We start from the raw sequence: 17300 nt of genomic DNA, 5'->3' as shown, positions 1-17300 counted from the left end.
TTCAGATAATTGACTTCCGTTCTGACAGATGTGCAGAAAATCAGAGGCAGCTTCAAGGGCCCTGCAAATGCCTGTGGCCTCTTCTGTCAGTTTGAGCTGATTCACTTTTCTGTGCTCTCTCCTTTTGCAGGATTACTTGAACTGCTCCATATGAGGAAGAGGCTGGTTTTGATGAAGGGAGGACTGCACCATTTAATGAATTCTGCTTCTTACATTTTTTGTTCCATTCCTTTTCATTTCCCTAATGATGAGACTTTGGAGTTTCTGCCTGTCCGAGGGACAGTTTCCATTGCTTCCCCTGCTCTGTGCTGTCCCGGGTGCCTCTTGCAGGCTGCTTGTATCCTATCCCTGTGCCCACAAAGCCTTACTGAAGCACCAATGATTGGTAGCCTGCCATAGCTGTAACATTTCCATGTATGTCCATTTTTATTTTTTAAAGCTGAAGTGCAGAAGGTAACAGGTCGAGGGGCTTTGGACATGTTTTTAATGGTTTTTCCTTTCCTTTTTTTTTAAAGGCAAATGGTCCAAGCAAACCTATGTCTGGCTCTGCCAAAGCAAACCACTGTCCATTTGTTTTTCACCTTCCAACAGGTGGAGCTCTTGCCATGGAGCAAGCTTCTCAGCTCCTGCCTCCATGATTTGCACAGACTGGCAAGAAAACGAAAGAAAACATTCCTTCAAAAGCCAACTTGTGCAGGAAAAGTTGACCTATTTTTTTTAAAGAAAACCTTTTTTAAAGAAACCCTTATTTAAAATGTCATGTAGTAAACAGTTGAGTTGCCCAACATGAGCTCATCTTCTCTAGTAAATTTTGTGCCTTGAGGGTGTCTGTATGTTTACATCTGTTTCTTAGTTTGCTTCAATGTGCATTGTGTTTTAGATTAGCATAAAATGGACTCCCCCTTTCTCTCCCCCCCCCCAGCCCTTTTCTCCCTTTCTGCTGTGGTCCAGGCCAAGCTTTTTATGAGGGGGCAGTGCCCATGGGTTTAAAACACCTTTTCTTCCTGGCCACAGAATTAGGTTCCTAAGGGCTAAGATTCCACTAAGGACTTCTTTCCATTCCTTTGTGCCCCACCCCAGGGCCTGGGCGTGCTCCTGAGGTTGCTGTAATGTCAGGTCTATTTTAATGTTATTTTCTTAGCTCTAACTGTAGTATCAGTTGAGGAAACACTGCTGTATGTTAAGCGGTCCTGCCTGCCGGGCAGTCAATGGGCACCGGGGCCATTAGTAACCGTCAAGACGCAGCCTAGCTTTTATCACAATGTTTTACCAAATTGTTCACACGGTTTGAAATAATAAAAAGTAGAAAGAAAGCCCTGTTTATGCTGCATTGCTTCTATTGCACGCACCAGTGAGGACTTTTGCATTGCCAAATGGATTTCACCAGACCATTTTGCTTCAAACCGGGGCCACGAAAACACAACACAGCACCGAAGAGCTGGCTTCGTACATGGCTCTGAAAGGCGTCCATCACTCTGGCATCATCTGCACTTCAAGGTTTGCAAGTGGTTTAGTTTAGATAAAACTCAGGCACATGGCTTTGTTTTAAGTTTATGATCAGCCACAACCCTTGGAAGTCGCACTTTCCAGAACAAGCGTGAACGAGGAAAGTCTTAAGGTAACACATGGGCTCCTAACCTTTCTAGCAGTGTCCAATGCAGCAGATCACCTGCTCATTCCCAGATCCCACAGCTGATTAGGGGCTTTCTGGTGGGGGCAAGTGTATGATTTAATACAGTGTATGTATGTCACCATTTGCTTCATGGTGTGGAATACACCACTGGCTTCCTCGCTTGGCTGGGAGGAAGCCAGAGACATATCGTAGACAGCAAAGAAGAACCTTTCCTAAGTTGACCTTGAGCAACTCTGCGAAAGCCATCTCTGAAGGTTCCTGTTAGAGACCTCTGCTTGGAAATACCAGGAGGAACTGTAGCAACACCAAAACACACACTGCTTTTTGCCGTATCTCTCTTTTTTGTGGTGCTGGGGTTGGGGCAGGGAGTGTGCACATAGACCGAATGTGCAGGGAAAGCAGATGTGCACATAATAGAAAGATGAAAAAGGAATTTTGTCCATTGTGCAGTCAATATGCCTACTCTCTCAGGTTTTGTTCAATGAGTTATATAAATCTACGTTGACCTGTAAATGTTCAGTGTCCAAGTGAGCACACTGATCAGAAATGTGTGGAATTCCCTGTTGATTGAATCTGCACATGCCATTACATTATTTAGGAAATATGAACATTGACTGGCTGGGATCTGTGCAGAATCCATAGCTAGTGCTGCCTCCTTTTGCACAGTTCCTGTAGCCTCCAGTTAATGTACTACAATTGCTATTTTTAATGTTACTTTCCCATTCAGCATGCTTTTAACTAAATACAACCATATATACATGGGTGTGAAATACGTTGTTTTATAGCACAACTCTACTTTAAATACACTTTTGTAGGGTCTTATAGAGGAATACCCCTCCCCAACAAAAAGAATTGGGATAGTAATTTCTGAATGATCCAGCAGGTGAATTAGGATCATATAAAATAGCCCTTGGTTTTCAAGACAACCTCATGATTTTCTGTATATCTTTGCTGATGGCTAAAGAGGATCTTGATCACTTCTTCCAGAATGAAACCACCCTAATTCATGAGTAATGGTTGGTAGTTAATGAAAACACGTGGACTTTTGGGTCTAAGAACTAATAACTAAATACAGATCACCCTAAGATAAAGAAAGAGTAAGTGATAAAAGATTCTAAGTCCTAGAAACAAAAGAGATAAAATATAAAGAAAAAAATGTACTTATTACTTTATTGATAAAACCAGCTATTTGTGATACTGTGAGGTCAGTGTGTTTGAGCACATACAATTGGTGCTGCTACAGATAATTACAGCCCCCCCCCCCCGGTGAAACAAAGAAAAGGCTTCACTAGAGAACCATGCTGAGAAAATGCCATTTAAGCAAAAATTAAAACTGAAATCTTGTATTAAGGATAGCTCTAGGATTTTGACTTGTGCCTTGACCAGGAGTTTGGTTTTCAATCTTTTGCACCGTGTGTAAAGGCTCACATCTCTCTCCATCTACTCGTGCTACTGCACCACCCTGTGTGCACAGGTGTGTTAGTGCCCTAGTACACCTATAAGAAGCCTAGCAAGTGCCCACTATTTACAAGAGCAGAAATCAAAGGGGACAGAAAGAAAAAGGTTTCCTAAACTGTCAGGACTCCACAAACAAGCCCAGTATGGGAGGAAACTCCACACATGCTTAACAACTTCCACACCACAGAGGTGGCTTAGGTAGAAAGTGAGTTACCAGAATGAAGCTCTTGCCTGCTTTTCCTGGGTGTCAAGGAAGAGGTAGCGGTCAACACTCCTGGGGTGTAATTTGGAAGCCTTCTAGTAATCTCAAGAGTTCCAACTCCAGAGGGTCAATTAAACGCCCATGACGGGATGGAGAATCTTTTGTCTGGCTTAGCTCAGATGAGGGAGAAACTCCTTTCCCCCATCTGTGGATCACTATAGCCAGCCAGCGTGCAAGAACGAATGAGTGCATCAGCTCAGGTGAGGGGAAAGCTTCCCTTTCACACTGCTGAATTTGCAATGCTGCATTTCATCAGAAGGGCCGGGAATACCTAGAGAGAGAAAAGGTGTACAAAGTGAGGAACAAAGATCTCACTTAGCAACTAGTTTTCGTTGAAAGCCACTTTGGCCTGCCCTAGCAACCGAATAGCTTTGCTGGCTCAGAGCAAGGATCTATCTAGTCCAACATCCTGCTCTGCTTATCGGCAAACCCAACTCCTCACAGGTGCCCACAAGCAAGGCTTGGGCGTTTGCCCTCTGTTGTTGTTAAGGGACCAAGGGAATTCATTGCTTACTAGGCCAAGTTGCTTATCTAAAACTCATTTGCTCTCCCTGGGAGCAGATCTTCAGGGCCTCAGACCAGGGTGGTTTCACATCACCTACTACCAAACTGGAGATGTCAGACACTGAACTGTGATCTTTGACCTTCTATGTGCAAAGTATTTATGCTCCAGTATTGAGATACAGGTCTCCCCTCCCCCCTTCCAAATGGTTCAGTGGTGACGCCAACAGTCTGCCTTGCTCTGCTGCAGAAGGCTGCTTTACTTCTCATTGCACAATCAAATAATACAACAGGATCCGCCTGACCACTTGCACTAGGAAAGTGGGGTCTTTGCTTACCCACTGCATAGAGTTGACCAACCAGGGAGGAAAACCCACCTGCAGTCAGAAAAGGCCACAATCCTTCAGATTTTCTTTGATGATGATGTCAGTGACAGCATCAAAGACAAACTTGACATTCTGGGTGTCTGTGGCACAGGTCATGTGTGAGTAGATTTCCTTCACATCCTTCCTTATGTTCAGCTCCAGGAACTGCACCTTGATGTAGGCACCGGCATCCTCGTAGGTATTGGACCCTGTATAGACACGGATGCTGGGATGGTATCAGAGAGCAGCTTCACTTAGGAATTGGTTTAAAATCTGCCTCTACACATTTCCACATGATACCTCCTGCCTTGGAATCGTCCTCCATCCACAAATGAGGCAGGGCTCTAATTATTTATTATGATATATGCCTCCTAGGGCAGGTTGAGATTGGACACAACTATGACGTGCCCCCTGCCCACAACGCTAAACCTGACACCTGCTGGACTTCAGGCTGTGAAGAATTTATCCCAATCTCTGCCATGCAGAGCACGGCAGCTGCTGCAGCTTAATCACTTTCTTAGACATGATAGCAATAATTATAGCAAAAGTTCCTCTGTGGGAAGTGCTCTGTACCTCACATTTCTGTTGCTCAGAGAACATCCCTTTTGATGTTCTGTAATTCCCCAGGTAACTTTTGGTTCTGCATATCTTAGGGGCCCTCGTCATTCATATAAGAGAGCTCCTTCCTAAAATCTTGCTCATTTGGTGAAAGGGATGTGGGGACCGCTATGTTTGTGCAGCTTTCCAGGGTTCTCTAGGCTTTCAAGTGGTACATTAGAACTTTCTTGGATTCAAATAATCATGCTTTTTTTATTAAAAAGTTTGATATTTTGATAACCCCAGGGTTTTCCAGATATTTTTCTTATTGGAACGACTATTGCGTCATATTTGGGCCTAAAATAATACAAATTTCACACGAAGGGTAAAACTGGATGTGACATCAGGTCTGTTTGTCTGTTCCAATCACATATACCAAGCAGGGAGCTGAGGGGGCAGTATTGAAAGCAGAAGTGGTGTGCAGATGAGGGGAGCAAAACCTTCCCTCTATAACCACCCAGTACTTCTCTTCCAGCTGAACTCACTGCCCGCTACTCACTGCAGTAGCTGAGGAGAAAAGCATCTGTCGGGGAAGTATGTGGGGTTAGGGTTAGCCTAGACACATGCTTCCCTGCTAAAAGCTAAGCCAGTGTCCCCTGCTTTAGACAGGATTTGGGCCACAACCCAAGGTAAAGAGATGCCCTCATTGCTCCTAGTTTGGGCATCAGTCCCGACTCTTGACTTTTCCACCGTGGGTGAAAAGGCAGTTGGGGGCAATTTTGAGCAAGAAAATGGCCAAAGGGGGGATTGGTTAAGCCATCCTTCCTCTACATTTGCAACATCCAATGGCTCCTTTTAAAAAAAAAAAGGCAAGAGGAGTTTTGCATGCATTCAGCTTTTTAACCATGACCACAGCAAGCACACCACATTTGAAGTGCCTGCATTTGGTAGGAGCTGGAGGAAAGCAATTTTAAAGACTGAAATGAGGAATAATAGACAAGACAGAAGTGCGAAAACTAAAAAAAAGTTCTGTCTGTCACACAGGCCTTGGAAGATCACTGGAGATGCTGAGTTCTGGTTTACGTGGCAGAGGAGTGTCATGTTTCACAGAGCACCGAGGCCCCCTAGTGGCATCTCTCAGGAAACATGTTTTGTTTTTGGGTTTTTCCACAAAAGGAATACCCACCTCCTCTCCCTGCAAGATAATATCCATGTATTACAGAAGGTAACTTGTTCCTTTTGCCCAAGAGAGCAAATGAAGTACTCCATCTATTTTCTCCCTGTAATAAAAGTTCACGACAGCACCAAGCACACACAGTGCTAAGCTCTCCACCGGGGCACAAAGGGCGAACTCTTCCCATTCCCGCCTGCGGCCCTCCCCATCCCCATCCCCATCCCCAGTCACATGATTAATGCAGCAGCCACCCAAGAAAAATAGAGGAGTGTTGTTAACAGCTCCATGAAATAACATAAGGGGGTGTCATTCAGAAAGTCAACATGGCTGAACTCATGAATTCTAACATGGTTAGACCAGCTGCAAAAATAATGTGTTCCTTGGGCCATCTTTGTATGGTGTCAGTTGTACTAACTAAATGCATTATTTGACCTTATGGGTTAACAAGAGGGAGCCTTTGTGGAGATAAAGAAATTAAAACTTGCTTCATTGTGATATTATAGTCCTCATCTAGTACCACCATCTTTCTTGGAAAGGCGGGCTGGATGATGGTACAGCTCTTGGTCATTTATTTCCTCCTTACTTCATCTAAATATTTGCAATTTTCCATTTCTATCTTAATGCTTATTTGATAAAAATGCCAGACCACTCTGAAACTAGTCAACCTTGCTGGTGTTCAGCTTCTGAAGCCTTTTTCAGAATTAAAAAAGAGAAAACTCTCTTCCTGCATCTACCATGCAAATTCCGGCATTTCTGCTCACTAGGAGACAAGGGATGGGACACCTGGGGCCCTCCAGATGCTCATAGAATCTTTGAGTTGGAAGGGATCCTGAGGATCATCTAGTCCAACCCCCTGCAATGCAGGAATATGCAGCTGTCCCATATGGGGATCAAACCAGCAACCTTGGTGCCATCAGCACCACACTCTAACCAACTGAGCTATCCAAGAGCTAGACTGCAACACCCATAACCCTCCAACACTGGCCATGCTAGCTAGGGTTGATGGGAGTTGGAATCCAACAGAATCTGGAGGGCTATCACTGTCCCACCCCTGCTAGAAGATGCTGCAGCCACACCAATGTGGACGTTGCACACTGGGAACTCACCATCGTAATCTGGAAAGCAGATGCTGAGGTGTGCCTTCTTGATCTTTTCCTGGAAAACGTCTTTCTTGTTGAGGAAAAGAACAATGGAGGTGGTGGCAAAGTAGCGGTGGTTGCAGATACTGTTGAAGAGGTGCAGGCTCTCATGCATGCGATTCTGGAAGGGAAGGCAGGATTAGAAAGACCTTCAATTTCAACCATAGTCCTCTGCCTTTCAGTAGGCAAAAACTGTCCTAAATGCACAGAAGGTGCATTCTGTAACTATCCTAATCCCCTTTAGGTCATTTCACCATGCTATGCCACAACCAGTTCAGTCTCGGCACTACTTACCGTATTTTTAAATTTTTGGGGGACCCCAAGTGGAGGGAAATTGCCAAGAGTTCAGTTTTCTTGGGGGGGGGGGTTGCCCAGAGTTGTTGAGCTATTTTTTTTGGGAGGGGGGACATCGCTCACACGCCAGATCGCCGCTGCCAATCGCACGCCTCGCCAAAGCCACCAATCGTTTGCCCTCTGGCTGCCAGCAGCCGCCAATTGCTGGAGCAGTAGCCAAGCACCAATAGGCCTTGCCGCAGCCACCAATCACCCTAACTGTCGCCGCTGACAATCTCCTGCTCGCGGCTGCCACCAGTTGCCCTCTCTGCACTATCCGTGTATAAGACAACCCCCAATTCTTAACATTTATTTATAATAAAAAAATGCCTTATACACAGAAAAATACGTTATGTCTTATTTATACTCCCATGTTTCCTTCTATGAGCTCATGGCAGCTGTAGGGCACTGTCCCCTTCACCCATTTTATTATCACAACAACTCTTTGAGGTAGGTTGTGACTTGCCCAGTGAGCTTCATGGCTTAGTGAGGATTTGAACGCTGATCTCCCCAGTCTGACACTGTAACCACTCCAGCACACTGCCTCTGCCACTAATCCACCATGCCTATTTACAAATCCTGTAATGAATCCAAATAAGAACTCTGGCCTAAAGTTTTAACCAAAAAGCATACGTTTACTCGTAAGTAATTCCAATTGTAATATCAATTCTGTAAAGTTTCATATGGAAATTTTCCTTGAAGTCTTCTAGAGAGACTCTATTTTATGTTTAAGACTGTAATTCTTTACAGAATTGATATTACAATTGGAATTACTTACGAGTAAACGTATGCTTTTTGGTTAAAACTTTAGGCCAGAGTTCTTATTTGGATTCATTACAGTGTATTTGGCAATAAGAACTCCAACTTCTTTTACGATTATATTTACAAATCCTGGCAGCCAAAAGTCTAAAAGGTCTTAATATACCTTGAGGTGCTACTTACCACATCGTCGTCCTCCACCAGGACCATGTCGTAGGCACTGAGGGCAGCAATGAAGATGATGCAAGTGACTCCTTCAAAGCAGTGGATCCACTTCTTGCGTTCTGAGCGCTGGCCGCCCACGTCAAACATCCTGCCAGGAAGTTAAGACAGGCCCCTTCTGAACAGCCTTCCCCAGCAGTCCCCCAATGTGTTACTGCAAATTGATGGGGAAACGTCTGCAGTGAGCCATAGGGGCCCCAAAATGTGGTCCTTAACAGCGAGGTGAATGAAGAGCTGAATGTCAAATTGGACAGATGAGCATTTATTAATTATCCCTGGGACTGAGTGAGAACGGGGAGGGGGGCAGAGATGGCTTCCCACAGTTTGAAGTGAGTGAAGTAATACACAGGACCATCTAAAGAGACACCCAACCTCCGCCCACTCCGGTAAGGCCATTGAGCCCAAAATCTAAAATCACCTAACTCCACCATTATGTATACCTATCAGGGTTGTGGTGGATTATCCATTATATGAATAACAGAGGTACAAGATATTTAAATTATGTACCTTTCTCTCCTTTTTCCCATCAAAGGAAACAGAGTTTTCAGCCTGCATTTTCTCCTTCCAACAACCCTCTGGAGTACTTTAATCTGAACAATACAGACTTGCCCAAGGTCACCCAGTGAGATTCTTCTTAACTGAGTGGAGATTTTAATCTGGGACCATCCCCACCCCCCACCCCAGCTGGCTGCCTAACCAATGCACCTCACTGGCTCTCTTAAATAGGTGGCAGCACCTATTGCTATACTGATTTATTGCCCTTCGACCTTTGGTGTACAGAAAGGAAAGACTGAAAGTGTCCCCAGAATGACGTAAAATGGAGAAGAGGTTAACTAAATTACATCCCTCCACAGTGCACTAATAGTGATAATACTTGGTACTTACGGTGTGATTTTTCCTAATTGCCCAAAGTCCTTCCCGTACATTGGCACAGCGCTATAAAGCAGGTCAATATTATCAGGAGGGAGTGGCTTGCCTAAAACCAATTGGCCTGTTCATGTCTGAATTGGGAGTTCCAGTGGTGGATTGGGAGGGGGAGCCAAAACTCATGCCTTTCATCACAATGCTGTACCAGTTACTCCATGGCAATCGCTTCCACACATGCATGATCCACCTTCTTTTGCAATCTTCCTTATTGGTCGGTTGTCCACCAGCCACAGTCATACAATACCTGAAGTGGAGGTCCTTGAAGGAAAACTGGGATTCAATTATGCCCGTGGTCTTAACCCTGGAGCGGAGAACATCCTGCTCTGTGGGGACATATCCAGGGGCCACTAGTCGTGGCAGGTCACTCAGATAACTGTGAATAGAGAAAGGTACCGGGGTTACCATGTGAACTAGAGACCTCTGGTCTTCAGAGTGGGCAGTCACAATGGGGGGAAACCAGGGCTCAGGGGCAGAGCACCTGCTCTGCATGCTGGCAGGCTCAACCTCTGGCATCTCTCCAAGAAGGGCTGGAAGAGACTCTTGCCTGAAGCCCTGAAGAATCTCTGCAAGTCAGTGTAGACATTACTAAGTCTAGGCAACGCTGAGCCAAATGGATCCATGGTCTAAGTAGAAGGCAGCTTCCTATGTTTCCTGTGGTCATGTGCATTGGACAAGGTGAGTGGCAGGTTATATCAGGGGGGGAAATAACGTTGTTCTTAAAGAATCAGCAGCAGGAAGGTGGCTGATAAGTACTCTGCTGTACTGCTCAAATTCAGCAAAGCTGAAGTTTCCTGATCTCAGCCTTCCTTCTTGAATTACCTTTCAAGTTTCTGCTTCTTAGGGAAGCACCTTGCCAGTTGCAGCGGGTGAAGGCTGCCCAAGAGTGGCTGAGCATAAGGACGTTCTCTCCCCTGGATTTCTATGCTTGCTGGGCTTGCCTATGGAGCAGGCATATAATGTCTTAAGAAAGTTCCCAAACATGCAACTATGTTAGTTCAGTGGGAAGAGATGTGTGACTCCAGGTACACCCAGTCGTTGCCATCTCTGCTGCTTTTTCAGTGGCTGTTGAGGATGATTTCCTCTTTCAACAAGCCTTCTAAGTAGAAGATTTTTTTTAAAAAAGTCTTAGTCATTATATGCATTAGATTTTAAAGTTTAACTGTTTCTGTATATGCAGTTTTACTGACGTTTTTATTGTATTATGAAATCATTTTGAGATGCTTCATAGGAAGCGATTCATAAATGAAATAAATAGAATTGCACTCCTGTGGTAACTTTGCTTCAAGGGGCCTTTGCCTCAAGGGGTGTAAGCAATGGGTTCCTACTAGCCAGCTGAGTCATTCAGCTGATACTCTGAGGCCCTCTCAAAGCAGGCTTGGATGCCAGTGTCCTCCCAGAGCCGGCAGATAATGTCAGACATCTCCTTCGACATGCAGCCTTCTTCAATGGTGTCTGCTAAGTGCTGCAGCTTGCGGGAATCATCCTGCAGTTGAGAAAAGAGGCAAAGTTAAGTGCAATAAAGCACCCCAATGCCCAGGGCCGTCTTAGGCAGATTGGCTGCCATGGCGCGGCAATCCCTCTGGCGCCCCCGACGTGCCTCCTCTCCGCCTCTGGGGCCACCTCCCTCCTGCGCTAGCCGCCCCTCGGGAGGGGGGGTGGGCGAGCGGGGGATGAGGGGCTCTGTGCGCCCTTCCAGTGCTCCAGCTGGGGCTCCCCGTACGGGATGGGAGGCGAGGGTGGCCGACTTGCAGCCCGCCCGGGAGCGGCATGGGTGACAGCGGCTGCGGCGCGCAAGTGCCCGCCCGTCCACCCGCCGGTGGGGGAGGGGCCGCACGGTATACTGGCGGGCTCGCAGGGGCACCCCTGGGGGGGCCAGTGCCCTGGCGCACCGTGCCAGTAGCCCCTATGGATAAGACGGGGCTGCCAATGCCCTTCCCTTTAAATCAGCCTCTGATTATGATAGCAATAGATTAATTAATAGATGACTATTCCCATTGAGCACTGTGGTTTAAACCACTGAGCCTAGGGCTTGATGATTGGAAGGTCGGCGGTTCAAATCCCTGCGATGGGGTGAGCTCCTGTTGCTCGGTCCCAGCTCCTGCCAACCTAGCAGTTCGAAAGCACGTCAAGTGCAAGTAGATAAATAGGTAACGCTCCGGCAGGAAGGTAAACGGCGTTTCTGTGCACTGCTCTGGTTTCACTAGAAGCGGCTTAGTCATGCTGGCCACATGACCAGGAAAAACTGTATGTGGACAAACGTTGGCTCCCTCAGCCAGTAAAGCGAGGTGAGCGCCACAACCCCAGAGTCGTTCGTGACTGGACTTAACTGTCAGGGGTCCTTTACCTTTTTTTTATTCCCATTGGGAGAAAGTTCACTCCTCACTCACCTGCCTGGCTGAGTCTCCATACTGGATGTTGAGTGTGCCCATGGCCCTCACAATGGCCAACATGGATTGCAAGGTATTGCTGTAAATAACGGAGATGAACTCCAAGCATTCCTCTAATGAGTAACCATCCTGGTGGATAATTCTGTGAAAGGTAAGGGCAGAAAATCAATCCAGCAGATCTTGACTAGTGTGCTAAAGGATGTTGGGCAGGGGTCATGCCTGGGCACTAGCTCTGGCCCAGGGAGGGAACTGCTGAGAGGCCAGCTAATGGGGCCAGAGGCCAGAGATGACAGACACTTAGCATGGACAGACACTTAGCTTGGCATTGGAGCCATTCTAGCACATGACTCTATACTGTAGTGTTTTAATGTTGTAACCTGCCCTGAGACTTCAGAGTGAAGGGTGGGTTGACAACAACAACAACAACAACAACAATTTTTCATTCTGCTGCATGTGTCAGACAGGCCTCTGCCAGCTTAGGTCTCTCCAGGGCCATGAAAAGTTTAGCAGTACTGTCTGGTTAGATGGGAGTCAAGCAAATCCACCATGAAGAACAAAGATTTTAGAAATGGCTTCAGAATGTTTTGCCAGAAAGAAACCTTTGGAACAGTGTGTGTGGAGGAAGTGTCTCTAGGTCTAGGGAAAGCTGCGGGTGGGAAGGTGACCAGCTAATTTTCCCTTCTTCCTCTCCCAACTCTTAGAGGAAATTACCTACCATGGAGATAAAAACAATGCAGAAAGCCAGCCAGCAGTTCTTTCCCAGCATGTTTGACTGCATTCCCCTCCAGCTGCTGGCAACGAGTACATGCTTTACAGGGAGCAGTAATCTGCGCCTTGAAGGATGTACTTGTATGTGCAAACATGTTTGTTGTGTACAAACACTGTGCTTTTAGGTGTTCACTTAAAACATCATGGGTGTGCACCTAAAAACATAGTATGTGAAGTGGCCTTGTAAGAAAGGGGGCGGTCTGCACTTCTGCATTACCAGTCTCTTCCAGATGAGAATGCAATTGGGTATGCTAAGGAATTCCTATTAGTACAGTTTCACTATCACTCTTAAAGAGTTATTGTAGTGGGCAAGGAATAGCTGCCTGTGCACACACATACTTCATTTGTTTGACAATGGTGCTCTTCCCTGATTCTCCAGCTCCTGGTGAGGGGAAAATGGAAAGGAAAAGAGATTATAATCTGTATTTGACTCAAAAACTTAATTCCATCTATGACACAAAATCCACAAGAAGTGACCTGCTGGGAGGTTTATGGCGTGGTGAAGTGGCTGAGGCAGAGTGAAGGATGGGGGCAGCAGGGGTAGCCCCTTGGGTTGTTGCTCCCCCCCCCCAGGCCATTGTCCAATGTTGGAGGACAGAGCTATATATGACACACAGCCTGTCCTGGATATGTTTAGAATACATAATCCAAACCTCCTCAGTTCACCTTAGCTGCTGTAAGATATGGGTTCATTAAGCATGTTAGCGGTTTTGCTTTTAATACACTTTGGGGATGAATACAACATTAAACAACCGGAAGCAGGGAGAGGCCTTGAATCATCTAGGGCTGCCAGTTTCCAACCAGCCATTGTAGCTCTGCTTACAGATACTTACAGCAGGTACCTCTCTGCTGTGAAAAGCTTCAATTGCCAACCACTGCAGATTGAAGGGCAGTTAAATGCCCAAGAGCAGTCCAGGCTGGGGTTTGGGGTCAGTTGACAAGCCTACCTATCTACCTTTTTTAGATTTTCCAAACTTTGGCAGACACATGCCAAGTTTGGGGAAGGGAGGGGAAGAGCATGGTATGGTAGAAGGTGGGAAATAACTATTCCAAGTATGGTGACAGCAGGGCTGTCATAATAGCTTTGCTGACTTGGGCTTTGAGGTCATGATGGCCCTCTGAGTGATCCAATTCACAGGACATGTCTTTTCTTTCTTTCCTTATAATGAACTTCCCTCTAGACATGGATCTATGCTGCTGCTGCAGCAAGCGAGCTGTGGAGGATTACCCGGGCTTTGGTTAAGATTGCTTTAAGCATTTGTCACCTTTATGGCAGAGATAACATGATCTGGGCCATGGGCAGCTTAGGTGCAATGCTTCACAGAAAACAAGCAGTGCAGGCACACACACACACACACAATGATGAGGGCATCACAGCTAAGGGCAGGAGACGTGTGTGTGTGTGTGTGTGTGTGTACACTGCTACCTCCTTCCCAGTGTTGTGTTTGGACTCAGCCTTGCCTTGCCTCGTAAGAACCAGACACTATGCCACTGGACAAAGCCCCACACTGAGATGGAAAGGGGGGATGGAGCGGTTGCAATAATGCCTTGGTGGCTCTGTAGCACTGCCATTGGGCAGGTTCCTCAGAATTTGAGGGTCCAAATGGCTGCTGTTGGAAAGGTACAGATGTATTCACCACCAACATCTACAGCACCAGCTTTCAGATGTGCTAAGAAATGGGAGTATTGGGAGGGGGGGTCAGCGAGGGGGGAGAAGTAAGTCACAACAAGGGCAAAGCCTTAGTGACTGCCTGTGGGGGTGGACTTACCAAGAAGCAGTAGCTTGACTGTCCTGGCATCCTTCTCAGCATCTTCCTTCAGTTTCTTCTCCAGCTCACGGGAATGTTTTTCCTCTGCACTGGCGCCTGCACCCATCGTCCTTTTCGTTCAGCAAGAGAGGATTCCGACAAGCCCCTGTGGGACCTCCAGCACGTTCTGCTGTGGCTTGGCCTTTCTGTCCAGTCCAGCAGTATTCCACACAGAACCTTCCTAGTCTTGCACCCTTGAGATGTTTCAGTATTGGTGGCTGCTCCCACCCCTTTCCAGCACCAGCCACCTGTGGGATGTAATCAACATTCCCACACCACCTTCTGCCTTGCAGGTGGGAGGACTTTGCCACCCGGTGGGGTCAGATGTTCAGTATTGGCCAATGTGAAGTGAGAACAGGTGAATAAGGGCCTGGAGCAATACATCTACAGGACCTGCCTCTTAGTTTAATCTGACTTGCTTTGCTCAGCAGCTGCTCAAAGCTATTCCTGATATAAAGCCCCTCAAATCCCCCCACATGCTAAACTCAGCAGTTTCCACTTTCTATCTGCTCTTGACCTGGAGGGAAGCATCAACCCTGTAAAAGCAGACCCCTCCCTCCAACTCGCACCTCACTCCTCCTGCTATAGTAGCATAGGGAAAGCTACAGTGGATTGGTTTCCAAATGGCCCTTTTGCTTCCATCTCACTCTGGCTTCTGTGTGAATTACTTTTATCTCAGCTTGAAAGAGGACAGTTAGCTTGGTTGGGCCATTCCAACTCCCTACAAAAACCCCTCACAGCACCAAGATAGGGAGGCTAATAAAAACTACTTGTACCATCACCCCCAAACTATTAATAAACATGACATTTTAATTCACATGAAAAGCACCCTGCAAATTAGATTTTTTTGTGAAGTATGACCTAGTTATTTGTGGAATACTTGCAGGGAGTGCCTGGTGCTGCCTAATTCAAAGAACCACTCCCCCCAAATTGTTTAATTTGTGAGTTTCTGCAGGTACATATGCATATGGAGATATATACCGATGTACCTGCAATTCAGGAAAGCACTTCATGTATCTGATGAAGTCCACCAAAGCTTATGGTATAATACTTTCATTAGTCTTTAAGGTGCCAAAAGACTCTTTCTTGTTTCTGCTGCAAGAGACCAATGTGGCCACCTCTCTGGAAATAATAATGGAATGTGTTTATAATGGACAGTAATGGTTAAGCTGGTTTGCAATAGGATTAACCGATGAGAGGTGAGTGAGATCTATTTAGCCATTGTTCCTGGAACTGTTTGATCTAGATTTGCAAAGGAATATTAAAAGCTGTCACTCAGAACTCACCTTCCTTGCTTCCTTTCCTTCTGTTCTTCCTCCTTCTATTCCCCCCGTCTTTTGTCTCTTGTGAATGTGCTTATTCCCTCTTGGAAGTCTGTATATGTGGTTGAACTATATGCTATAGATGTTGGGTAGAGTAGGGTTATTAATTTATTTTAAAAAATACTTAGATCATAAAAATATTTAAGTGATTTACAACCAGACTGTCTATACACAATAAAAACACATTAAAAATAAAAATAAGAGACCATCAACTAACTGCTACAGAATGATGTCTTCTTTATCGCCTAAAGAAACTTGGCAGCAAATAAATAAATAAATAGTTCGTTAGTAGGTGTTTAAAGGATAAAACAAAAGGTCATTGTTGAGGCTGAGGAATCTTTATCAGTATTATTTACCTGCTATTTCCATGTTTTAAAACACATGTAAAACTTTAAATAATATGAATTTAAGTTTAAAAAAAACTGGTTATACAGGAAGAAAACTTAAATATACTGACTTGCCTTGTTCCTGAGATAAGGTACTAATACTCGTGAAAAAAAGATAAATGCCTTTGCCAAAGAGCAGAACTCGGGATCCATCTTCCAATACAAGGATAGACATCTGCAGAAGAAACAGCACCACCCAATATCAGGGAAATGGCAGGATGCTGACTAGTGTGTACTGAGGGAAGTGGGACTGGAGTTGACTCTGGAGAATGGGCAGTGAATTGTGAGGTACTGTTCCAGCCAGTAGGCAAGAGTTGGAGGCAGGGGAAACTTCAGAGCTGGAGGGTAGAGGAGGAATAGGCAGGCTAGACAAGGTAAGGGCTGGGTGCTTCTGCACTCGCCCCGCCCTCACGCACCACTGTCTCCCAGATCCAGGAAAGAATTGACGTGGGAAGCACAGAGGCAGCTTCCACAGAGGCATAGCCTCTGGCTGCGTGTGCGTAGCCCACTGGGGGAAAAGACATAAGCTAGTGGAGGGTGAGTGGCCCTCTGTTGCTGCAACTGCTCCATAGAGCACAGACCTGGGAAAAGCTGCCTAGACACTAAACGTGTGTGTGTGTGTGTGTGTGTGTGTGTGTGTGTGTGTGTGTGTGTGATATTCAGAGCCATGGAACTACTGTGCCAGCTTTGACAATAAAGCACTATCTGCTGTGTGCATTCCTTTGGCTAAGGAGCACCCTTGATACCTGCTGACTCCTAAATAGTTCCATAAAGTTCTTTTTCTTCATTTCATGCTAAGTCAGAGGTGCTTTTGCCTATAATGCTGCTTTTAAATGCAAAAAAAAACTCCCACCAGATTCCTCCTAGGTGGGTATTAGTAGTATATGCCCAATGCATTTTCAGCATGCTCAATACGTACAGAATGTTGAGTGTCAATTGGAAAAGAAATACAGAAAACCAGAAAACCACAGGGTGGAGTGGGCAGAATACTGCTTGAGTTTGTTGCAGCATATGAGAATATCCTGAAGGAGGCCATTCGGCAGGAAACCTGAACAAAAACACTCCTGTTTGGGGGTGAGGATAACAGGTGAAACTTATCTCTAAATGCTATATTCTGGGGACAAACAAGAAGATGGGGCTGTTGCCATTGCGCCTTGCATGTGGACTTTCTAGAGCATCTGGTTGTCCCATGTTGGAAGCGGGATGCTGGGGGAGATGGACACTGAAACTGTGATCAAACACTATCACCTTACCAGTTCCGGCAGGATTCGGCCTCAGTCTGATTGGGAGGAGCTGCTGGAAAATGGGTTTTATAACAC

The 17300-nt window shown here is 45.9% G+C and overlaps 2 protein-coding genes across 2 annotated transcripts in view; one reads left to right on the top strand and one right to left on the bottom strand.

Moving 5' to 3' along the window:
- Nucleotides 1-1313, top strand: part of GNAI2 (G protein subunit alpha i2) — a 125932-nt gene extending 124619 nt beyond the window's left edge. The window contains exon 9 of the mRNA XM_033140586.1: nt 131-1313. The gene's annotated coding sequence lies outside the window, so the exon portion shown is untranslated. The remainder of the gene's footprint in view (nt 1-130) is intronic.
- Nucleotides 1314-4197: 2884 nt separating this feature from the next.
- GNAT1 (G protein subunit alpha transducin 1) lies at nt 4198-14515 on the bottom strand. The gene is made up of 8 exons (XM_033140585.1): nt 14235-14515; nt 12805-12847; nt 11698-11839; nt 10636-10793; nt 9555-9683; nt 8345-8474; nt 7037-7190; nt 4198-4428 (listed from the first exon to the last, which is right to left on the bottom strand). Exons 1-8 carry the CDS (start codon nt 14338-14340, stop codon nt 4238-4240), a joined length of 1053 nt encoding a protein of 350 aa, XP_032996476.1. The 5' UTR covers nt 14341-14515; the 3' UTR covers nt 4198-4237.
- Between the last annotated feature and the right edge of the window lie 2785 nt (nt 14516-17300).

The sequence above is a fragment of the Lacerta agilis genome, chromosome 2 (assembly GCF_009819535.1).
Source record: "Lacerta agilis isolate rLacAgi1 chromosome 2, rLacAgi1.pri, whole genome shotgun sequence".
Classification (NCBI taxonomy): Eukaryota; Metazoa; Chordata; class Lepidosauria; order Squamata; family Lacertidae; genus Lacerta; species Lacerta agilis.
This window is presented reverse-complemented; position numbering and strand designations above follow the sequence as displayed.